Raw genomic sequence first — 25,429 nt, 5'->3', positions numbered from 1 at the left:
ATATATTCATTTGTGTTGTATTTTAGATTCTACATATAAGTGATATATAGTATTTGTCTCTCTTTCTGACTTACTTTGCTTAGTATGATAATCTCTAGGTCCATCCATGTTGCTGCAAATGGCATTATTTCACTCTTTTTTATGGCTGAGTAATATTCCATTGTATATATATACCACAATTCTTTATCCATTAATCTGTCAATGGACATTCTGGTGTTTCCATGTCTTGGCTATTGTTAAGTAGTGCTGCTATGAACATAGTGGCGCATGTATCTTTTTGAATTAAGAGTTTTGTCTGGGTATATGCCCAGGAGTGGAACTGCTGGATCATATGGCAACTCTATTTTTAGTTTTTTGAGGAACCTCTATACTCTTTTCCATATTGGCTGCACAAATTTACATTCCTACCAACAGTGTAAGAGGGTTTCCTTTTCTCCACACCCTCTCCAACATTTATTATTTGTAGACTTTTTAATGATGGACATTCTGACAGGTGTGAGGTGGTACCTCATTGTAGTTTTGATTTGCATTTCTCTAATAATTAGTGATGATGAGCACCTTTCCATATGCCCATTGGCCATCTGTATGTCTTCTTTGAAGAAATGTCTGTTTAGGTCTTCTGCCCACTTTTTGATCGGGTTGTTTGTTTTTTTTTGTTATTGAGTTGTATGAGCTGCTTGTGTATTTCGGAAATTAAGCCCTTGTTGGTCGCATCACTTGCAAATATTTTCTCCAGGTCCATAGGTTGTCTTTCTGTTTTGTTTATGGTTTCTTTGGCTGTACAGAACCTTGTAAGTTTGATTAGGTCCCATTTTTAAATTTATTTTTATTTATTTATTTTTTTGTGGTACGTGGGTCTCTCACTGTTGTGGCCTCTCCCGTTGCGGAGCACAGGCTCCGGATGCGCAGGCTCAGCGGCCATGGCTCACGGGCCCAGCCGCTCCGTGGCATGTGGGATCTTCCCGGACCAGGGCACGAACCCGCGTACCCTGCATCGGCAGGCGGACTCTTAACCACCACGCCACCAGGGAAGCCCCATTTGTTTATTTTTGATTTTATTTCTATTGCCTTGGGATACTGACCTAAGAAAACATTGGTACAATTTACATCAGAGAATGTTTTGCCTATATTCTCTTCCAAGAGTTTTATGGTGTCATGTCTTACATTTAAGTCTTTAAGCCATTTTGAGCTTATTTTTGTGTATGGTGTGAGGGTATGTTCTAACTTCATTGATTTACATGTGGTTGTCCAACTTTTCCAATACCACTTGCTGAAGAGACTATATTTTCGCCATTGTATATGCTTATCTCCTTTGTTGAAGATTAATTATCCATAGATGTGTGGGGATATTATTTCCTAATTGTCTCTCTAAATCAGAATTTTAAATTCTGCCTTAAAATATACCCACTAGGGGCATTCACTTTATTATACAGCAGAAACTAACACAACATTGTAAAGCAATTATACTCCAATAAAGGTGTTTAAAAAATATATATATATATCCACTAATTTATTATTGAAAACATGGTGGTATTTAATACTTTGATATGAACTGTGGCCACTTAAATAAGAAAACTTGAAAAAAACACTATTCTTTGATATCAAGCATGTTGCACTGCAAGATTTCACGCTGCAGCCCCTTTATTTTGGCAGTGGCTATGTGTACTTGGTTCTTTAGTCACAGAGATTTAGCAAACTGAAACCTCTTGGGCTTATTTTGTGAAAATCACCACTGGTCCCCTGTTTAAAAAGAACAGATTTTAATTGGTAACCAAAGTTGGAATAAGCAAGTTTACTGGTTTTCACTATAGTCTCCAAGCTATTTCTTAGTTTATTTCAGAGGAAATGGCTACAGTTTCCACTTTTATAAAGTTTCCGTTCATTTAAGCTGAGTTCCTTTCTTTCACCCTTAATTTTGAGCTGGACCTCAACCATCTGTTTCATTGCCTAGGCCTGGCCTTTCCATAGTCAGGTATATCATGTTATAGATTATACTCAGTCTTAATTAGATTCCTAGAAATTGCTGGAAAAGATATTACTGGCAACTTGAAGCCTGCATCTCTTTGTAAAGATATTTTGCTGAGCTTATTAAATGGAAATTGCTGGCAGTTATGACCCTAATAGAGATATTTGAATCCTTGCACTAAGAAGATGCCCGTATGAAGAATAAAACGAGGGGGAAAGAGGTGGGCTTTTGTTGTTGTTTTTTTACCAATTACTCCACAAAAGGGAAAGACTATTTAAGGGTATGAAGAGATTAATAAAAGACTGAAAACATTTTACTGCTTTTATGAAAACTTGGATAGGTTTTTATATCAGAAGCTTTAAGGATCAAAAAGAATTTACAGAGTTCCTAAGCACAGTTTAGCTCTCCATACTGTTCCCACAAGACTCACAGACACCCCAGTTCCTAGTGAAGGAATCTCCCAAGCTCTCAAGTCTTTTTTAATAAAAGCAAGGTCCCTGGGAGAGGAGCCTTCCCATCCTAATTTCACTCCCCTACTGAAGAGGAGTTAGCTCCCCACGCCCTGTATACATTTAATCATTCACTGCACATCAGTTAGCTTTCTGCCTGTTGGGAGAATACACCTCCTTGCTACTCTACTAATTTATTTCAACTAAAGTAACAGCACAGGAGTATTTAAAAGTTAACCAAGTGGGAACTTCCCTGGTGGTGCAGTGGTTAAGAATCCGCCTGCCAGTGCAAGGGACACGGGTTTGAGCCCTGCTCCGGGAAGATCCCACATGCCGTGGAACAACTAAGCCCGTGCGCCACAACTACTGGGCCAGCGTGCTGCAACTACTGAAGCCCGCGCTCCTAGAGCCCACACTGGGCAACAAGAGAAGCCCGTGCACCACAACTAGAGAAAGCCCACGCGCAGCAATGAAGATCCAATGCAGCCAATAAATAAATTAATTAATTTAAAAAAAAGATAAAAAAAATTTAACCAAGTGGATTTGTGTGTGTGTATGGTAAGTGTAAGTGGTGGTTTAGCATCTACATACTTGTGTGTGTGTGTGCGCACACATGTGCACAAAAGGAAGCCAAATGAGAGAGCACAAATTAGAGAGAATACGTAAGCTCAGGGTAGAAAAAAGGTTTACATCTGTGTGGCAATTAAAGGCATTACAGGGGCTTCCCTGGTGGCGCAGTGGTTGAGAATCTGCCTGCTGATGCAGGGGACACGGGTTCGAGCCCTGGTCCGCGAAGATCCCACGTGCCGCGGAGCGGCTGGGCCCGTGAGCCACAACTGCTGAACCTGCGTGTCTGGAGCCTGTGCTCCACAGCAAGAGAGGCCGCGATAGTGAGAGGCCCGCACACCACGATGAAGTGTGGCCCCCGCTCGCCGCAACTAGAGAAAGCCCTCGCACAGAAATGAGGACCCAACACAGCCAAAAATAAATTAATTAATTAAAAAAAAAAAAGATAATTGGTGACCTCTGAAAAAAGAAACAAAACAAAACAAAAGGCATTACAGAGGAACTCAAGAGTTAACTGGTTTAAAAAAAAAAAAAGTTAACTGGTTTAAAATGATGAGTGTCAGGAAATCTATTTACATTAACTGAAGATTAATGATAAGCCAACAACCTTGACTGATATTCCGTGTTTCTTAAAGAGCAACTCACACTTGCAAATGCGATGACTCCCGGGTTCTGCAGAGTCTGACAGGTACTGTAGGAGTTCCTGGTATGAATTACTGTTTGTGAAGAGTACTTAGAAAGGGGCTTATTGTGGGGTACAAAGCCGTACTCCCCTCATCTCTGCGGTGTTGCTTCCAACTGTCTCTCCACAACCACAGCCCTTTGGTCCTTACGTATGTCCTGGTATCCAGGATGGGTGGAGGGAGCTGGAGCAATCAAAGAACATGGCCCAGTGGGGGTGATCCTGTGGGGTTTCTGAAGCACCGACTGCTGCTTAGAAGGCAAATAGCTTTGCCTTGCTTTTCATGATAGAGGGCAGCTTCAACAAGATGGCCTAGGTCCTGGCAGCCCTAGGTCCTCTGCATGCAGAGCAGGTTGTAGGGAAGGTAGCTGCTGCTCCAACCCCCCACTGACCAGGGGCTCCCCTCAACTGCTGAGGGCACCTCTCCTCAGACACCACAGCCCCAGCCCCGGGCCATCCTTCTCCCTCTGTACACCATAAATGAGAACAGCATTGTACATGGGGTTGCTCAGGACCCAGACCCCAGCCCAGCGCTTCTTTGCTCTGAGCTGTTGCAGGGGAATGCCTTCACAGTGTTGGCCACCTTCCTCCATCCTTTTCTTACTCCCTTTCTGTCAAGTACCCAGCACGGAAATACAAAGTAAAAACCTATTGCTTAGCTGCTTAAGAAAGATTATTTTCTCTTTGTTTTCCTGAGGAAAAAAATAAGTAAGATCTTTCTAAGATAGCTGTTTCTAGCCCCCTAGTGTTAAGAAACCTTTGAGGGAGCTTGAAAGAAAAAGTGGTATTTTGCTGTCTCTAGAGTCTTTTCTTTGTCTACCAAAGTTGAGGGAGAAGGTTAAAAAAATAGCAAAACTTGCAAACTCCATGACATTTAGAGCAAAAACCTATCTGTGCCAGCATATTACCCTGAGAGTCAGGAATCTAAAGTACGAATCAATACCAGTAAACCCTGGCATTCTAAGCAATCATCAGTGACTTGAACTGATGCATCAGACTCTTGGCCAGGGGTACAGCTAAGACAATTGCTATTTAGGTATTTATGAAATATTCATACAACACTTGTTATGTGCCAGGCACTGCTCTAATCACTTTACAAATACCCATTTAATATAATTCTGCTGTGGTAGATATTATTGTTACCATTATTACCTTTATTTTACAGAAGACGAAACTGAGGCACAGAGAGGTGGGGTAATTTGTCCAAGGTCACGGGGTTAGGAGAAGATGATGCCAGAATCCAGACACCAGAATCCGACAGTCTGGCTCCACAGTCTATGCTCTTGACCATCAAGTTATGTTCCTCTACTTGAAAGAGACATCTCAAGGAACATGCTAAATATCTATTCTCCTAAATTTTCTAAGCTTTATTTTTTTTTAAATGACACCTGCTTTTTTTCTTTTTTTAAAGCAATTATTTCTATAGCACTTGCAAGTTTACAAAATGCTTTTCTATTTGAGCCTCACAGCTGGCCTGGTGGTGGGTAGTGTAGGTTTCATTATCATCAATCTCATGGGACAGATAAAGAAACAGAGGCTCATGAGATTACAGGACTCAAGTTCCCTGGGTAGAGAGTGTTAAAATTGGGAAATTTAAATGAGCCATCTGTTGTCAAGCACTCTACCCTTTCCACTGAACCAGGTTGCTGGTCTCAAGTCAAGTTGCCCGTGAGTGACATCCCAGATTTTACTAGGTTAAGTTCCCTTAGAAAAGCCTTCCTCGAATCACAACTCAGAGTTCCTCCTTTGGCTTCCGGAAGAATCAATGTAAGACACTCATGATCTTAAATTCCGAATATACTCCTGCTCTTTACAAATCAAATTAGGAAAAAATCAGACTATGTATAAGTTGCTTCTGTCCTTCAGAGGGGAACCTTCTCTCAGGAACTATTAGAGGGTGTCCTCACCCAAACAGGGAAATATACCCAGATATAAAGAGTCACAGAATCCAGAAAACAGGATATCCAACCCAACAGAGAGGCAAAGGGAATTCCCAGGGTGGTGGGAAGGAAGAGTTCAGGATTCCAATTGTGCTGCAGGCCTGAAGGACAAGTAGTTCAGACTTGAGGGGATCAGAAGAGTCAAGGAGAGATTTCTCCAAGAAGATGAAACTAATAAAATATCAGATGCTTCTAAACATATTAAGAGGAGATTTAGACAATTAGTGAAGATGTGGGTATTGAATTAGCGACAACTGAATAGAAAAATAAGCCAGGGGAAAAAACAGATAATTATGAACTCCAGGGAAAACAACAGGTTGGCAGAAAAGGAAAGGTGGGGACTTCCCTGGCGGTCCAGTGGTTAACACTCTGAGCTTCCAAAGCAGGGGGCGCAGGTTTGATCCCTGGTTGGGCAACTAAGACCCCACATGCCGCACTGCACGGCCAAAAAAAAAAAAAAAAAGGAAAGTTTATTACTATGTGACTCAACTCTAATACTTTTTACACTGAATACCAATCTCATCAAAGTTACATATAATTGTATTGGGACAAGCGAAGGATGGGAAAGGTTCACATGTGACGGGGACAGGGTGGTAGCAGGAGGGAAAGATAACTCCCATAGCAGGGAGTCAGTATCATGCCTGAAGTTGAGAAAATAATTCAAAAAGTGTATTATTTAGAGATATGGGAATAAATGCCACAAGAATAAGCTAGAAGAGATAAAAGGGATTATCTCTGGAGAAGGGAATGGAATAATGATTAGGGGCTGCTTTATTTCACAACGATTTGACTCTTCATATGTAAAAATAAGTTTTACACTAATTTTTTTAAGTTTATAATTTAAAAATTTTAAAGGATGGGTACTTTACTTTTGGCAATATGGCAGACTACATTCTCTGAAGGGCCGACAGCTATAAAACGGATACATTTCAACAAAAGTACTTTTAAATGCATTGCTGGGCTCATAAGAACATAAGGACCAATGTAAAACAACAACAACGAAAAATTAATTTCTGATTTATGAGGAGTCAGAAAAATAAGAAAGCTAGGAACCAAATACCTGTATCAGAACTGTTATCAGAATACTAGCCTGAGATCACTGCAAAGCTGAGGAGAATAAACAAAGACTCCAGATTAATAATATCCCTGACTCCCAACAGAAGCAAATACAAACTCTCTTTAGAGGAAAATCTTCCTACTCTAGGCCCTTGGGATTCCCAAGAAATAATTCCAATCAGTATGGGTTCATACCATGAGTATGAGTCACTGAACAACAAAAAGCAATTTAGATGCAAAAATACTGAAATTATCAGATTCAGAATGTACCAAACAGATATGAAAAAGAATCAAATGGAAGTTCTAGATATGAAAAATATAATCATTAAAATTGAAAACTCAGAGGATGGGTTAAATAAATTAGACAAAACTGATGGGACAATTAGAAAAGTGTTGATTGGATATGAAGAACTCACCCAGAATGTGGCAGAGAGAGACAAGGAGATAGAAAACATGAAAAGATAGTAAGAGACAAGGAGGATAAAACAAACATTTCCTAGTATGTCTACTTGGCATCTCTGAAGGAAAGAACAGAAATGATGGACTAGAAGTGATATCTGAAGTGCTAATAGTAGAAATTTTATAGAACTGATAAAAGACATGAGTACACAAATACACAAAAAAACCACTTACACCAAGCAAAAGGAAAGAAGGGGGAAAAGGAGGTAAGGAGACATACATCAATAACTACTCAATATTTTAGCAAAACTTCAGTACACGAAAGACAAAAGATCTTCAGCACAGCCAAAGAAGAAAAGACAAATAACCTAGTTTTTAAATTTGACAATGGAGTTCTCAATAGCACTAATAGTAACCAGAAGGCAATGGAATAATATCTTCAAAGTTCTGAGAGCAAATATCTGTTGATCTAAATTTGTCTACCCAGGCAAACAATGAAGACATTTCAAATACACAAAAACTATGAGAGTTTACTATCAACAAACCTTCGCTATAGAGAAATTCTGAAGGGTGAACATCAGGAGAAAGAAAGATAACCCCAGAAAGAAGGTCTGAGTTACAAGAAGGAATAATGATCAGAGAAAGTGGTAAAATATGTAGCTTAATCTAAATTAACAACTGTACATATAAAATAATCATATAGTAACAATGTAAAATTCATGGGATTAAAAAGAGATTAACTGAAATGTTCGTTAAAAATAATATAAATTGGTGAGGAAGATGATTGAATTTAAAGCTTTCTAAAATTCTTGTTTTGTCCAGGAAGAAGACACAGGTTAATTTTAGGCTCTGTTAAGTATATTTGGTAAAATTTCAGGAGTAACCGATAAAAATTAGAAACATAGCCATAACTTCTAAACTAAGAGAGGAAAAAATGGACTAAGGAAATAAATCAAAAAAGTCAAATAATCTTTAAAAGGCAAGAAAAGTTAGAAAAAGAGGGAATTCCCTGGCAGTCCAGTGGTTAGGACTCTGCACTTTCACTGCCATGGGCCTGGGTTCAATCCCTTGTTGTGCAACTAAGATCACATAAGCTGCGTGGTGTGGCCCCCCCAAAAAAGAAGAGAAACATAAAACAGGTGAGAAAAACGGGTCAAATATAATGGCATATTTAAATCTAAATTTATTAGTAACTATATTAGAAGTGGCTTAATGTTCCAGTTAAAAGACACAGATTGTCTACATGAATATAAAACTTTTAAAACAACAGGAGACATACTTAAATCATAAAGATATGGAAAAGTTGAAACAAAAGGCTGAAAACAATATACTGGGCAAATACTGATCAAAAGAAAGCTGGTGGGGACTTCCCTGGTGGAGCAGTGATTAATAATCTGCCTGCCAATGCTGGGGACACGGGTTCGATCACTGGTACGGGAAGATCCCACATGTTGCGGAGCAACTAAGCCCATGTGCCACAACTACTAAGCCTGCGCTCTAGAGCCTGTGAGACACAATGACTGACCCCACGTGCCACAACTACTGAAGGCCACGTGTCTAGAGCCCGCGCTCTGCAACAAGAGAAGCCACCACAATGAGAAGCCCACACGGCAACCAAGAGTAGCCCCCGCTCGCCGCAACTAGAGAAAGCCCATGCGCAGCAACAAAGACCCAACGCAGCCAAAAAAAAAAGAAAGAAACCTGGTGTGTTCTTATCAGATCACATAAACTTTAAAGAAAAAAGTGGGCTTCCCTGGTGGCGCAGTGGTAAAGAATCCGCCCGCCAATGCAGGGGACACGGGTTCGAGCCCTGGTCCTGGAAGATCTCACATGCCATGGAGCAACTAAGCCCCTGCGCCACAACTACGGAGCCCACGTGTCACAACTACTGAAGCCCGCATGCTAGAGTCCGTGCTCCACAACAAGAGAAGCCACTACAATGAGAAGCCCACACACTGCAACGAGGAGTAGCCCTCGCTCTCCGCAACTAGAGAAAGCCTGCGCGCAGCAACGAAGACCCAATGCAGCTAAAAATAAATAAATAAAATAAATAAATTTATTTAAAAAAAGACTGAAATATAATCAAAACAAAGCAGTGTTGTTAAAAATAATTAAAAAATAAAGAAAAAAGCATTACAGGGGATGAACAGGGTCAGTGCATAATAATAGATAATTCAATATACGAGGAGGATATAATAATTTTAAATTTGTATACACCTAATAACATAGGCTCAAACTATCAGCAGCAAAAATTGACAGAACTACAGGGAGAAACTGGCAAATTCTCCACTGGAGGGTAACTTTCAACTAGGCTCTTAATTATTAATATATCAAGCAGATGAAAATCATTAAAGATTTAGATATTGGAACAATATAATTAACAGGCTTGGTCTAACGGAAAATACATAGAACTCTGCATCTAGTAAACAGACAATATACATTCTTATTAAGTATACATGAAACATTTACAAAAATGGCTCATGTAATAGGCCATAAAGCAGAACTCAATAAGTTTCCAAAAATCAGCATCATTCAGATCACATTCCCTAACCATCATGCAACCAAGCTTGAGGTCAGCAACAAAAGAATAAATTAAAAACCTCATATACACTTAGAGGGCTTCCCTGGTGGCGCAGTGGTTGGGAGTCCGCCTGCCGACGCAGGGGACACGGGTTCGTGCCCCGGTCCGGGAAGATCCCACATGCCGCGGAGCGGCTGGGCCCGTGAGCCATGGCCACTGAGCCTCCGCGTCCGGAGCCTGTGCTCCGCAACGGGAGAGGCCACAACAGTGAGAGGCCCGCGTACAGCAAAACAAAAAAAACAAAAAAAAACGTAGAACCAAATGATAATAAAAAGTATGCATTCTTACAGACCTATCCTGTTAGATTACAATTTATTTTTTTTGCCTGTCTCTCCACTACACTTTGACTCCTCTGTTGGGGACCATGCAGCCATCTTTGTTCTCCTCCTGCTTGCCATGGTGCCTGGTTGAGTAGGTACTCAATATTTAGTTAAATATTGAGTATTTTAAAATTTACATATTTAAACTTAAATATTAAATAAATTTAAATACTCAACTAAAATAGCAGCTCTGGAACCCTGCCTCTATCTATTTTACTCCTACCTTCTTGGCCTCATCCCGTGTCATGGAGATTTCACCAGAAATCTGTGCATTACTTGGCTTATTTTCACTGTGTCCCAGCCAAGCAGTGGCTTGGACAGCCCTGTATCTCCTCATGCATTTAACAATGAAAAGGAGATGATAGGAGGGTAATGGAGATGGTTTTTTCATCATCCATGTTTGGAAAGGTGAGCTGGTAGCGCCATCCTTGACATGAAGGAGCTGCTTAAACACAAATTGGATTAACAAAACAGGATTAGAGCCTGCTGGAAGGTGTTATATACTTATAAACTGCTCTGTGGAAGCTCCTCTTGTTTTCATTACAAGCCCATACTCCACAGAGTCAGTCAAATGAAATATGGAATTAGTCAATTACTAAAAAAGAAATGAAATATCTAAAATGAAGTGACTAAGTTTTAATAATGCCAAGAAAGTTGAATTAGGCCATAATAGTTTAGTTTAGCAAAACCATAACTAGATCATTTGAAATGACAGTTTTAACACGGTAAGAAATAAACTCACTGAAAATGGTCTCTATTCTATCTCCTCCATCAAGAGGAATAATATTCAAACAAAAATATGATTAAGAGGTGACTTTAAGAAAGGAAAAATAATATGAGCTATGTGAGAAGTTTCAGACTTATCTGGACATTTCAAATGAATTGAAGTCCCATTAAAATCCCAAGACACTGAAAGAATCTGCAAATGTGAACCCGGCACTCCTGTCCGTAATCTTTGAGAAACTACGGAGTATACAAAGGTGACAAAAGATAAAGAGAAGCCAAGGCACTAACTTTCTGAGAAAGGAGGAAAAGGTGAGTTATGTATGGAATATGCCAGCAGTAAACTTGAGGCTGATTCCTGGCAAAAATTCTAAGAGGTTCAAATCTGCCATTTAATGACCCTGGATCCTGGACAAAACTTTGCTATAAGGAGTAAATGAAATAGTTAAAGCATTTATTATAGCACCTCTTACACAGAAAACTCTCGGTAGATGGTAGCTATTACCATTTTCGTCTCTCTAGCACTTCAAAGCAAAGGTGGTAACAACTAGGTAGTACTGACTAGGGTTCTTCAAGATCAAGTCTCATCTAATTAACCTCATTTTTCTGGCAAGGTGGAGTATGTGGAGAGAGAAGGTATTGCTAGGCCATGTAAATCAGGAAGGTGTCTTCATTTTGAAATGGCATTAAATAAAATCTCTTATACTATTCTTATGAAAAGACTGGATTTTAGGAGAGCTAGGTGACTGAATAACCATATTCACAGAATTGCTTCATGAACTTGACCTCTCCATGCTTGTTTCCTTATCTGTAGAAGGAGTACTACTTACTTGGTTGTTATACAAATTAAAGCCCTTAGAACAGTGCCTGGCATTTAGTCACCATTATATAAATGTTTGTTAAATGAACTCGAACAGAAGTTTCTAGTGGCATGCTTGCACAGCACTTGGCTCCAACCTCTTCAACATTTCTTTTTTTTTTTTTTCTCTTCAACATTTCTATCAGAAACTTGTTAAATTTTTCTAGTGTGCTGATCAAATTCTCAGATGGTATAAATGTTGGATGATGAAATCAAAATCCAAAAAGACATTGACAGGCTAGGGCTATGAAATGAAATATATGAGAAAAAATTAGGGGAAAAAGTGTTTTATAAGTACTAGCCTGGCTTGCCAGAACTCTCTGTGGACAAGAAAGGGAAATTTGGTTGACTCCAAGTTCAGCATATATAAAACAGTGTGTCTGGCAATTAACACAGTGGTTAAGAATCCATCTTGCAATGCAGGGGACGCCGGTTCGACCCCTGGTCGGGGAACTAAGATCCCACATGCCATGGGGCAACTAAGCCCACGTGCCACAACTATTGAGCTCGCGTGCCGCAAACTACAGAGCTCGTGCACCACAACTAGAGAGGAGCCCACGCATTGCAATGAAAGATCTCGTGTGCCACAACTACGACCTGACGCAGCCAAATAAATAAATAAATAAAAATAAATAAAGAAATTAACTTAAAAAAAGAGAGAGAGAACTGCAGCGCTCTGACTGTCTGGACATAGATGCCAAGATGGCGGGCACAACTTGCCCATCATAAACTTTTCTCTCCCCTGCCCCTCCTTAGGTTCCTCCTCAGTAGTGGCTCCGGGTTTAAGGATGGGCTTCAGAACACAGATAAACAGGAAATATGAGGTAGGAATGAACCATACTTCGAACTCATCTGGGTAGCAGGAAACATCCTCAGGTGGGAATAGGAAGATAGCCTCAAGGTTTGTGAAGAAATACAGTTAGAAGTTTATCAGGGCACCTAATGGCTCACTGTGCTACAAGCTAAAGTAAATTCCCCTCTAATCATGATTACCACAGGACTTATCTAATCTATTTCCTATAGGAAATCAAGCTACTCCCAGGCATTTTATCAAGCTTATTCCTTGTAATAATCCCTATCCCTGACAAAAGAAGATTTTGTCATCCCACAGTACAGATAAAAAATTGAGGCAAAGAAGTAAAGTGAATTGCCCTGGGTCACACAGAACTAGAATTACAACTTAGTATCTAATCTTAGAGTGCACTACATGAGTTTCGGAAGGGAGCATACTGGAATCATATTATGTCCTTCAAGAAAAGCCCTATTTACCTTAATCTCTGCGAGAAAGAAGATTAATTGCATTTTCCTTGGTGCATGCCAAAGATATTGAGTAGACGCTTTAAATTCCACATGTTTATTCTAATCCTTTCCCAAACACTTGTAAAGCCTTGCTTTGACCATTAGAAAGATGCTGTAAATTAACTTAAAAAAATAAGGCAAATATTTGTTTGCTAGAATCTCTAAGGAAAGCAATTAATCAAGAAAGTTGTATAGGACAACCACGCTATTTCAGGTCACCTAGGAAAAGAAACTATCCAAATAGATACAAATCCAGATGGCCAGCTCCTTCTGTGCCACCAGCCCCACAATCCATTCCCAGGCCAACCTCATTGTCTAGGGACTGGATAGATGAAGGTTGAGGGAAAGCATGTGTTTAATTTTAAAAGTTCCATGCAAACATCAGTTATTGTTAAAATAATTTATGTATTTCACCCAATTATTGAACAAATCTTTGTTCATTATAAAAACCTAGAAAAAGAAGTTAGGCAAATCAAAATGAAACAAAAAGCACCCACTATGCTACCAGCCAGTAAGAACCTTTTGTACCTATTTACAAATTGGGTATTTTCTGCAACTCATTTCTCTGATCAGGCCATGAGAAAATCAGCCAAAAGCTGTAACCTTAAGGTTCTGCGTGTAGTTTCTCTTTAATTAAGGAGGGAAAATGGTGACTCATCCATTGACGTCTATCTTTTCTTTTATTGGCACTTGTCCCAGAAGAGATAAGGCCACTACACAATATACCTGGCAGTAAAAAAAAGAGATAAATTCTTAATTCCATCTTACTGGTCTGAAAAATTTACACCACAATTCTAGGATTAAGTCATTTACTCAAACCAGCAAATATCACAGCCAAAATGGATTGAGTGTCTATCTCTCTTTTTTTTTTAAGTGTGTATCTCTTTATCTATACACACACATAGTCACATATACTGAAGGCCATGATTTTAAATATATCTTGGCTGGATTCTTCCTGTCTCTTGGAGAAAAGAAACATACATATTCAGAACCCACACAAGGGCTGGTCAAGAACACATCGATAATCAGAAAAAGGTGAGTACAGTAGACTCTTTCCAAATAGTGAGCAGTGCTACCAGGAGAGCACCAAATTTCAATTCATTTCTTTTTTCCATCATAAGGAAAAATCATGCCATTACCTTTTTGTTCACAGCCACACCATCCTCACAGTCGAGTACTGCACAATCCACATTCAGAGAGGGAATCTTCTTAATCTTCTTTTCATCATTTCCAGGAACATAGAGCACGGCCCTTCGCGGAATGTATCTGTGATTGGGTGAGGAACTGTACCCAAGCCTGGACACATCAGCTGCCAGAGATGCTTTCCTGCAGAAGACATAATTAGAATGAGTCAAGAATAGAATTCACTTACAAATTTTTGAAAAACCTTATTTTAATACAAAATTAAAATAGAAAACATGGATAATTTTTTTAACTTAGGGCAGAACATAATCACACATAACAACTAGGAAAACAATAATAACAGAAATAATCAAGCAACAGAATGTCATTTTGGCTGAGGTTTAAAAAATATATAATACTGTTTACTGACACAATCTTCTGAGAAAAGAAGGAAGGTGTAGCTATCTCTTCTTGGAAAAACACTTCCAGCATTAGTATGCTGTCCAGATAGCATCCATGGAGAAAAAAGTAAAGAAATTTACATCTAAAAGGTCCTAAAGAACAATACTATCTACAATTATATGAAAGTAAAAAGTAGAAAATGAACAATCTATGTAAACAAAGTCTATGGCTCTCTCCCTGACAATGAATCTTTTTAAGTAGACAAATAAGTGATTCAAGTTCAATTTTAACAACAGACAAGGCTGGCTGGCTACTTCTTAAGTCAGCAAAGACCATTATTAGCTCTGTAATTATGGGCAACTTGATTGCTGGAAACTTCAGATTCTTCATCTGTAAAAATAATACTCATGTTGCAGGTTGCTGAGAAAATTAAGTTAAAGGAAATAATGCACATGAAGCACTCAGCCGGAGCCTGGGGGTTATCAGCTTGAGGTGGTAGGTGGGTGTAGCGGGAATGGCAGCCACTGCTGCTGTTCTTAATGGAGAAACTCTAGCTGTCAGTAGCCCTGCCTGCTCGTAAACTCTGCTCTCTCCCCGCTTCTCCTATTGTACTAAGTTTAGCCTCCTGTGGAAATAAGAGGAGTTGGCCAGAAGCTCCCTTGGCCCACCGCAGCCCTCTCCTCTAACCTGGTCCATAGTTTGGTCCCGTGAAAACCATGTTTTAGCCCATAACACATGGCAAAGGAAGATGAAATCAGCTTTCACAATCAACACCAGTTACATAATTTGAATCACCTGTGCAAAATAAAAGTGCAGAGCCCTTGTTCAAAATTTATAGGGAATTTCAAGATGGCAACAGAAAAACATCACACAAAGCACCAGACCCTTCTAAGCATAGGGCCATCCGTGACTGTGCAGGTCACACATCCATGAAACCAGCCCTGTCCATAACAGATGGAGCTGTACGTCATGAAAATCCCAGTTAAAGAAAGGTGAAAGCCCCAGCAAACTGGATAACACCCTACTGTTCTACTCCCCCGGGGTAAACAGCACCATCCTTTCAAAAATATGCCAGCTGTATTCTTCATGAAAGCTCTTGACATTTAGTAGTTATCCTACGTTAATGCCATCAAATATTTTACACAGTTGTTAACATTTTGCCATGATCAGTGTGTCTTGTGACAATGTATCTCAAGAAAAAATCAGCGTCTTTTTGGTGGCCTATCAATTTTGTTAAGGGCCCCCTCATTCTTTCTTGAAACTAACCTTAATTAAATCTAAAACGTGAGTCGAAGTCTTATTTTTCCATAACATAAGCATTGTGCTATGTGAGATATGGTGACATATAGATGGGTTTTAAAAGTGTACATATATTACAAGACATTTATCTAATATTGATATTAAATATAGTATGGACAGATAATTGAAGAATTCCCAAAGTATCTGTCATCGTTTTATACTGATTAAAAATATCTGATTTATCTTAAAAAAGAGAAAATATAATGATGTAATAGCAACAACCACATTTTACTTATTCGTACTGGAAACCAGAATTTGCAACATATGCATTTCCTTTAAAATCGTAAAAATGCAATTAAAAGAGATGAAATTTTTATTTACCAAGAAATGCTTAAGGCAAAATCACTCCTCATGAGGATTTGCTGTAACTGCACATGTAAAAGCCAAAGAGACCTTCATTTCATGAAAATTCTCATGGAGATTTCCTCCATGCGAAATAGCTTCTGACTGCCAATTTGGATCCAGCCACTGTGATCTCCAAGCCACACCACCTGAATCTCAAAGCCTGAGCCACTCAGACATGGCTGACAGGTCATACCACTGTCACATGCTAAGCACTAGAGCAGATCATTCCTAGGATGTTTATATATGATGTGTAATTTTCTAAAACAGATGATCATTTAAAAAATCTTCTGCCACTCGTAAAGATGTTTCTGGCTTCCCAGATAAAGTCTCCTATGATCACTGAAACATTATTTTCCTCTTATAATCCCCTGCTCAAAAATTGTCAACAGCTCCCCATTATCTACAGGATAGGTAGATATCTACCTACATTGAATGTAGGTAATGTAGTCTCAGCTGAGAGCCCTTTTCTCAATTTATATCCCACTATTCCCATGTTGCAACTATCTACCCTGGGAAAATTAGATTATGACTGTCCACATATGCTGTATTGTTTCCATTGTACCTTTGCTTCTGCTCGAAAAGTATTTCCCCTAGGTTTATTTGAAACTTACAGATCTTTCTAGCTTCAAGGTTTATTTGAAACTTACAGATCTTTCTAGCTTAGTTCAATGTCCACCTAACTGCGGAGTCTTTTTTGACCATTCATCTTTAGACTTTCTCATCTTTAAAAACAGCATTTATCACTGGTAACCAAACCAGAACCAGCAAAGGACTGGCTCTGCCATCATGGCTAAAGTTAATCAAGGGGCACATGCATTCTGGAAAGCCAATGGATGCTACAAATCAAGACACTTAAAAAAGTTTCCTGCTTTTTGACCCAGTAATTTCAAGTAATTTGACCCCATTCCTTTTGGGAACTGCTATAGATTAAATGTGTACTCCCCAAAATTCATATGTTGAAACATAATCCCCAGTATGATGGTATTTGGAGGTGGGGCATCTGGGAGGTGACTAAGTCACGAGGGCAGAACCTAGGAGAATAATGCCCTTATAAAAGAGACACCAGAGGGCTTCCCTGGTGGAGCAGTGGTTGGGAGTCCTCCTGCCAATGCAGGGGACGTGGGTTCGTGCCCCAGTCCGGGAAGATCCCACATGCTGAGGAGTGGCTGGGCCTGTGAGCCATGGCTGCTGAGCCTGCGCTCCGCAACGGGAGAGGCCGCAACAGTGAGAGGCCCACGTACCGCAAAAAAAATTTAAAAAAGAGACACTAGAGAGCTCCCTAGCCCCTTCTGCCATGGGAGGACTCAGTGAAAAGGCTGACATTTATGAACCAGGAAGTACATTATTATCAGACACTGAATCTTCCAGAGCATTGATCTTGGACTCCCCAGCCTCCAGAACCGTGAGAAATAAATTTCTGTTGTTTATAAGCCACCCAGTCTATGCTATTCTGTTACAGTAGCAGCCCAAATGGATTAAGACAGGAATCTATCTCAAGAAAATGAACAGGAATAAAACTACATATATATAATATTAAGAACTGAAAACAACCTTTAGGTCCAACAGTAGGATAAATTACAGTACCTACATTCAATGGAATATTATGCCATCATTAAAAATTGTGTTTATAAAAATATTTAATGTGAAGTGAAGATTGTTATTTTTAAACAGAGGATATAACATTACATATGCAATAACATCTCAACTTTATAAAAAATACAAAGAAAAATATCTGGAAGGAAATACATCAAAATGTGATTAGGGATGCCTCTGAATTTTAGAATTTGGGATTAAGACTTTTCTGCTTCCAGGGACTTCCCTGGTGCAGCAGTGGTTAAGAATCTGCCTGCCAACGCAGGGGACACAGGCTTGAGCCCTGGTCTGGGAAGATCCCACATGCTGCGGAGCAACTAAGCCCATGCACCACAACTACTGAGACTGCGCTCTAGAGCCCACAAGCCACAACTACTGAAGCCCACGTGCCTAGAGCCTGTGCTCTGCAACAAGAGAAGCTACCGCATTGAGAAGCCCATGCACAGCAACAAAGACCCAACGCAGCCAAAAATAAATAAACAAATAAAAGATTTTTCTGCTTCTGCACAGTTTTTTCCTATTTTGCACATTTACCAGAAGAAGCATCACTCTTTTTAAAAAAAATCCTTTTATAATAGGCTTAAAACAAACCAATAAAATCACTTGAAAGGTCTCAAGTGGCAGCATAATATGGTGGAGAGAATAAGAACCACCTATATGAAATTGCTGACATCTAACCATTTTGGCCTACAAAAATGCTAATTTTATGTGGTTCATGCCAATATTGTGACTGGCAGTCAGAAGATGGGGTGAGAAGCAAGCAAGAAATGTCAACTTCCTCTTAGGTGAGAAGCAACATTATAGCTGTCTCATACAGGGGAGAGCTCACCACAGGCAGTAAAGCAGTATGTACGTCCATAGCTACTATGATCATCTGACACCTGTCACCCACATGCGATGCTGGTCCGTGTAGACCAGCATCAGGAATATTGTTGGACACAAGTGCCCTCAACTAGATCACAAGCAACCGAGGGAGGGGAAGTCTTACGTCTCCCCCACGTTGCTTACCACAGGGTCTTGCAGACAAGAGCACAGAATTCCTGTTACCTCGTTACCCAACCAACGCCAGCTGTCCAGAAGTGGGTATGTAAGACTGATCTGCAACCACACTATCCTTATACTTCTTGGGCAAGAGTCAAGTTTTAGTGGTGATTACAGGTAGGAGGTCATTTTTATTCCCTCTCTCCTTTGCCATCCTGGAAGCTTTAACCCAACCCATGGCCTGTTGCTTCTCCTTTGTTTATCTCCTCCTTCCTGTAAATACAGATGACGTCCTAGTTTGGGGCCTCGTTCACCTTTACTGAGATGACTGTGGAAACCTCTTATTTATCCTCACTGCCTCCACTTTGTTCTCTTGTTCATACATTCAGTGAGTACTGAGGAAGCATGCACTGGGTGACCTGCGCAGGGTCTCCACTAGCACACCTGGCAGGTCCCTTTGTGCAAATTAGAAAAAGGTGTCCCCTCGAGCCTGCCAGCAGGTGGAAGGGCAAAGAGGTGCCGCCTGCTCCTGAGGCGGCAACTTTGATGCGTAGAGGAGAGCTGAAGCTCAGCCCCACGCGTGGCTTCTGTAGGCACCCTGATCAGGGCACACCCCGTACAACCAACCGCATGAGATTGCACTGACCGGCACTGTGCTGAGCACTGCAGGGAGGCGGCCCAAAAGATACAGGTCAAGTCCAGAAGGTCCAGGGAGGAACACCCAGAGGATGGCCTGCAAGCAGCTCAGGAAGGCTAAAGGTCTGTACAGAATGAAGCTTCAGGGAGAAAGATCAAAGGCAGCAAGACTGTTTGGAATAATAAGGAAGAGAAAGGTGTAGAGGGGGTTTGGGCTTCAGGTCCTGTTGCAGACTCTGAGGTCCCAGAGGGGGCTGTCACTGGGCAGATGGCAGGAGCCCGTCGTGGCTTCCCCAAACCTCCCTCCTCCCGTACTGCTGGCGTGTCCTCTCCTTCCCCCATCTCCGGCTGTTTCAAAATCTGTTCCCTACTTGAGTTGTGTTCAGCACTGACTACTGCGTATGAATACAATTGCAGTAGGTGCAAGATCTAACTTATTTTATTTTATCTTACATATTTGGAGTTAGGGCCTCTTGATAGTCAACATGTAAATATATTCAAACAATATGCAAAACAGGGGCGTAAGATGAGTTGAAAAAAATCTGGTAGCCTTATGGTGAGTTCTCTCTACAGAGGGAATTTTTTTAGATAAGACATCCCTTGGCAGGTCCAGGGGTTCTTCTGGCTGGAGGGGGGTCCCTACTGGCCTTGTTTGGGTCTTCTCCCTTTCCTCCTCCACCTGATACCATTTATTAACCATTTATACCACAAGAGGCAGAGCTAGTCCCTAATACTGCTGGGGTTCTCCACCTGGGATTCAATATCACCACCACCTGGGGAGCTTTAAAAACTTGTCAATTCTGGACCCCACCCAGCGCAATCAAATTAAAATCACTGGCAATAGGGCCCAGGCTCAGTATATAATTTTTTTTCTTTTTTTTAGCTCTCTAGGTTCTTGCCACTTAAGTGAGGTGTTGCTATAGACCAGCTATGCTGGTCTCTTATCTGTTCTCATGTGAGACTCTCCCATGTCTCATGGGAGCAACTACCATCACCATGTGGGAAGTTGTTAGAAATGCAGAGTCTAAGGCTCCCACTGAATCAGAAGCTGCATATTAACAAATCTCCAGGGGACGCTTATCTCATGAAAGTTTGAGAATGCTGTTCTAGGCTGACTCAAACTCCGGGGCATAGTGGAATCACCTGGGGAGCTTTCAAATATGCTGACGCTAAAGCTCAGTCACAGAAATTCTGAAGTCATTGGCCTGGGGCAAGGCTGAGGCTCTGGAACTTAAAAGCCCCCTAGGTGATTCAGATGTATAGCCAAGTTGAAGGACCACTGTACTAGATGCTCCCAATGTGTAGCCATTGCCCTAATGCAGGAAATTTTGCTCCAACGAAAACTTCTCTTAAGTGAGTCATATGTTACTATTATATACAAGTAGATGATACGAAAGTAATAATAAAGTCGTAACTAAAAATGCAGCAAACTTGGGGAAAAAATCCATGTTTAAGGAAAAGTCTTTCTGATAAAAAAATGACAAACTGCTAACAATATTTGACATAGCAGCAATAATTAAGCTAATGTCCATTTGAGGATCTGCCATTTGATATGTGACTTCTCATCCAAGCTAGTGGTTTCTTTACTTAGCTGATAGCTAGTACAGAGGTCTCTACTTTGGCTGCACATTACAATCACCTGGAGAACTTAGAAAAAGAAAAAAACCTCAGGCCACACTCCAGCCCAATTAAATCAGAGCCTTGTGGTGAGTCGCAGGCAACAGTGTTTCTTTAAAGCTTCAAGGGAGACTCCAAGGTGCAGCCAAGGATGAGAATCTCAGCACCATGGTTTCAAAGTACCACCAAAGTGTCTTACTGGTCCTAGAAAGGATCTGGGATTGCTGGACTTTAAAAGTTGCCAGCACGTAATCCTACCATATTTAGGCAGGGGAGCTGGGTACCAATTATGCAACTTCCCACTAATGAAGTGACTGGGAATGATAACTTTGAGAGGAATGGCAGTTTTCCTTGCTTGGAAACCATGATGCTGTACATGCCCACCCACTGAATCAGTAGCCATCATGGCAGGGTTTGGAAGTGGGGGGCCGGGGAGAGGGTGATCACCAAGAAGTCCTTGCTGAGCCTGCAGTTCAAACTAGATTCTTAGATCAAGTCCATAGTGAATAGAAGGAAGTCTGCTAATTTCCAACTGCTTGAGAGTCCAAACCTCAAGCTCCCAGGAGGCAGAGTGAGCAAGGACAGGGCATGTGAAATAAAGGAAGTCCCTGCCAGTAGCAGGGACTAAGCTCGTCAGATGCTGAGAGAAGCTTGTGGGGGGAAAGCATGAGTGATGAAACTGGGGAATATTCTGCCTGGCTCCCACTCTTTAGGAACTTTCTATTTGTCTTCTGCAGTGAGGGATATATTGGGTTAGCCAAAAAATTAGTTCAGGTTTTTCGTAAGATGTTACGGAGAAACCCAAACAAACTTTTTGGCCAACCCAATAGCTCCAGGGCTAGAAAATGCTCTACCCTTCCCCAACTTAGTTTCTCATGACCAGTGAGCCCTGAGGTAACAAAATAGTTGCATCAGAGGAGTTTTGCTGAAGCCAGTACTGGTGCCTCAGATTCGGGTATTACACTGCTGAATCTTACCCATTTATGTATTTTCCAAAAAGTCACATTTCCCCTTAGGTGGAGCCAGTGTAACTTAAATTTACAGCTTTCACAAAAACCACATGATCATCTCAGTAGATGTAGAAAAAAGCATTTGACAAAATCTTTTATGATTAAAACAGTCAACAAACTAGATTTGAAGGGGAACCACCAAATCCTGAGAAAGGACTAAATTGAAGGCAGTACAAACAGAATCCCAATTTAACAAATATCAATCCATCTAGCCTCTCGTTGGCTGAGAACTCTCCAGTGCTCCAGTAAAGTGTCCAACCTCATGCTGTTTTGCTTTTGAAGTTCTAATGAATTCATATTCCAGGAAAAGCCCTGTATATCAGACACTTTTACAAATGCTGACCCAACTCACGGTTGGCTTACTTAACAAATCTACTTTTGTTTAGGTGAAATGTGTTTATATAGTAATTGGAGTTTTAAAAATAGCAATTGGGTTTTTTTTTTTGCGTTACACGGGCCTCTCACCGTTGTGGTCTCTCCCGTTGCGGAGCACAGGCTCCGGACGCGCAGGCTCAGCGGCCCTGGCTCACAGGCCCAGCCGCTCCGCGGCATGTGGGATCTTCCCGGACTGGGGCACGAACCCATGTCCCCTGCATCGGCAGGTGGACTCTCAACCACTACGCCACCAGGGAAGCCCAGCAATTGGGTTTTAACATTAACTCATATTTAGTTCTTGTTAGAAAATCTGACAGGCTTTTCAAAATACATTGGTGAGGGACTTCCATGGTGGCACAGTGGTTAAGAATCCACCTGCCAATGCAGGGGACACGGGTTCGATCCCTGGTCCCGGAAGACCCCACATGCCGTGGAGCAACTAAGCCCGTGCGCCACAACTACTGAGCCTGAGCTCTAGAGCCTGCGAGCCACAACTACTGCGCCCACGTGCCACAACTATTGAAGCCCACACGCCTAGAGCCCGTGCTCCGCAACAAGAGAAGCCACCGCAGTGAGAAGCCCGCGCACCGCGACAAAGAGTAGCCCCCGCTCGCTGCAACTAGAGAAAGCCCGTGCGCAGCAACAAAGATCCAATGCAGCCAAAAATAAATAAAATTTTAAAAATATATACATTGGTAAGTTGGGGAAGGGAGGATTTTATGTCAGCACACACAGGTCAGGAACCAGGGCGTGTTGGCTAGATGCTGCTTTCAACCCCAGATCTGATTCTAGTTTTCACTAGGTAACAAGTGATCACTAGGGGGTCAGATCCTTGGGAAAAGCACAAAGATAAACGAAGTCCCTGCAATTCTCAGGCGGTGACCACTCAGCCCTTGTCAGGTGGCTGAGGCACTGAGGGGCCAGAGTCCGTGCAGAGGTGGGTAGAACATGACCACATGGAGTGGGGAGCACAGGGGGCTTGGGCTATGGATCGGCCACTGAAGACAAAGTGCTTCCCGTGTCCTGGGAACCACCATGTGGGGTCACACAGCCGCCTCCCCAGGAAGCAAGGGCTACAGGAACTTGGCATTAGGAGAACTTCTGTCATATTCAGTGAGAGGGAACCTAGCCCTGTTCTCACGGGGCTGAAGTGGATTCTCCTCCGGGTCTCCCTCTCCTCCCATCTTAAGTAAGAGGTACCCTTTCCCAGGGCCTCACAGCACCAGGCACTGAGGACCTGCACCACCTCTGGTGAGGCAGCCAGCAGGCACCAGCAGGGGCTGGAGTTAGACCTGCTCTCCTAAGCCTGAGGTCAGGTTCGCAGGGGCGAGGGCTGGGCACCTGCATGGCCAATGCAGCACGCTCCAGCTCCCTCCCAGGCCCCTATGGATCCCCCCGTGGGAGGATGCCTGGGTTTGCTTATCAGGATCCTGCTGCCTGGCCTGGCTCTTGTGGTGGTCAGCATCACACTGGCTGCTACAGCACCTGGGAGCACTCCCACTGCTTAAAAACTTCTGCTCCTCAGCCATAAACCCCAAGTAGCCAACATACAAGTCTGAGTTTGCCACACACCCCCGGTGATTCAATGCTGTCCATGCCCTGTGGGGGTAGATGCTCAGCTGGGCTGGTTCCCCTGCCCTCAAGCTACCTGCCCAGATTCTACTCCTCTCCTCTGGCCCAGGCAGCTGAGGCTCCAGAGGGCCCCAGTGCAGGGTTCCACCCAAGTTACAACCAATGCAGATAGACAAGAAGCTTTCCAGAGCCCAGGCAAACATCCAAATCCAGGGCTTGGGAAGGCAGGTAGGACTGAGGGTGGAGGCCTCAGCTGATCTCTCTTCACAAGCAGCAGAGCTCTCTGAAGCCAAGGCCAGGTGGTATATGCTGTACAAAGTCCAGGGACCCTAACTGAGGACTCCACATCTTAGCCTTGACGCTGATACTTGGCTCTGAGATGCTCTTGCCTCACCCGTGGATGATCCTCAGCCAGCACCATATGCTGGAGGGCTCAAATGGAAACAGGGAAGGCCAAGGAACTTCCAAGTTGTTCCACTTGTCACATTCACGCTATCACTCCATAAACAAAAATGTACTGGGCCTAATACTTTTTTTGAATTATCTAAATGGCAGTCCAGACTTAACCAAGTGCAGAAAAGAACTTGATTCAGGGGCTTCCCTGGTGGCGCAGTGGTTGAGAGTCCGCCTGCCAATGCGGGGGACACGGGTTCATGCCCCGGTCTGGGAAGATCCCACATGCCGCGGAGCGGCTGGGCCTGTGAGCCAGGGCCGCTGAGCCTGCGCGTCCGGAGCCTGTGCTCCGCAATGGGAGAGGCCACAACAGTGAGAGGCCCGCGTACCGCAAAAAAAAAAAAAAAAAAAAAGAATTTGATTCAGGACTTTTCATAATGTCACTCTTAAATTCAAAACTGATTTGAAAAGCAATTGTTAACTACAATAATGATTTAGGCAGCACAATTAATTCTAAATCATTTTAGTACATAATACCATGATGATTAATTTTACGTGCCAACTTGACCAGGCCACAAGGTGCCCAGATATTTGGTAAAACATTATTCTAGGTGTGTCTGTGAAGATACATCTGGATGAGATTAACATATGAATCAGCAGACTGAGTAAAGGAGACTGCCTTCCCTAACGTGGGTGGGCCTCATCCAATCAGTGGAAGATACCAAGTAGGCCAATACTCCCCTGAGTAAAAAAGGAACTCCTCCTGCCTGATAGCCTTCCAGAATTTCCCACCTTGAGACTTGAACTGAAACATTGGTTCTTCCTGGTTCTCAAGCTTGCCAGCCTTTGGACTGGAACTTACACCAATGGCTCTCCTGGGTCCCCAGCTTCCTGAGTGCAGCTCTCGGGACTTGTCGGCCTCCATAATCATGTGGGTCTTATTGTCCTTATACTACATCTCTTATACATATCTCACACACGCACACACACACACACGCAGACATACCTTATTGGTTCTGTTTCTCTGGAGAACCCTGATGAAGACAATGCCTATACATCACTTACTAGATAGTTAACACATATCAGTGCCTAGATGCGTGCTCTCCACACACCTCCGCACTGCATCTCCCCATCCTGACCCAACATGGGTGTATGTGTAGCTCTCAGCACCATGCTGCCCAGCACATACAGGGACTGGACCCGAGAGAGGAATGAAGGAAAGGATGGACTCAGGGCTGGATGG

At 42.1% G+C, this 25,429-nt stretch overlaps 1 protein-coding gene across 10 annotated transcripts in view; it reads right to left on the bottom strand.

Moving 5' to 3' along the window:
- CLYBL (citramalyl-CoA lyase) overlaps positions 1-25,429 on the bottom strand; it is a 300,835-nt gene that overhangs the window by 118,210 nt on the left and 157,196 nt on the right. For all 10 annotated transcript variants that reach the window (XR_013824823.1, XR_013824824.1, XR_013824825.1 and 7 more), the window contains exon 2: positions 13,981-14,167. Coding sequence is in view for 5 of the 10 variants with exons in the window: in XM_079902842.1 (XP_079758968.1) it covers positions 13,981-14,167 (187 nt within the window). In the remaining 5 variants the exon portion in view is untranslated. The remainder of the gene's footprint in view (positions 1-13,980; positions 14,168-25,429) is intronic.

Source organism: Stenella coeruleoalba (genome assembly GCF_951394435.1).
Source record: "Stenella coeruleoalba genome assembly, chromosome: 18".
Classification (NCBI taxonomy): Eukaryota; Metazoa; Chordata; class Mammalia; order Artiodactyla; family Delphinidae; genus Stenella; species Stenella coeruleoalba.
Note: the sequence above shows the minus strand (reverse complement) of the source record. Positions and strands in the feature narration are given on the sequence as shown.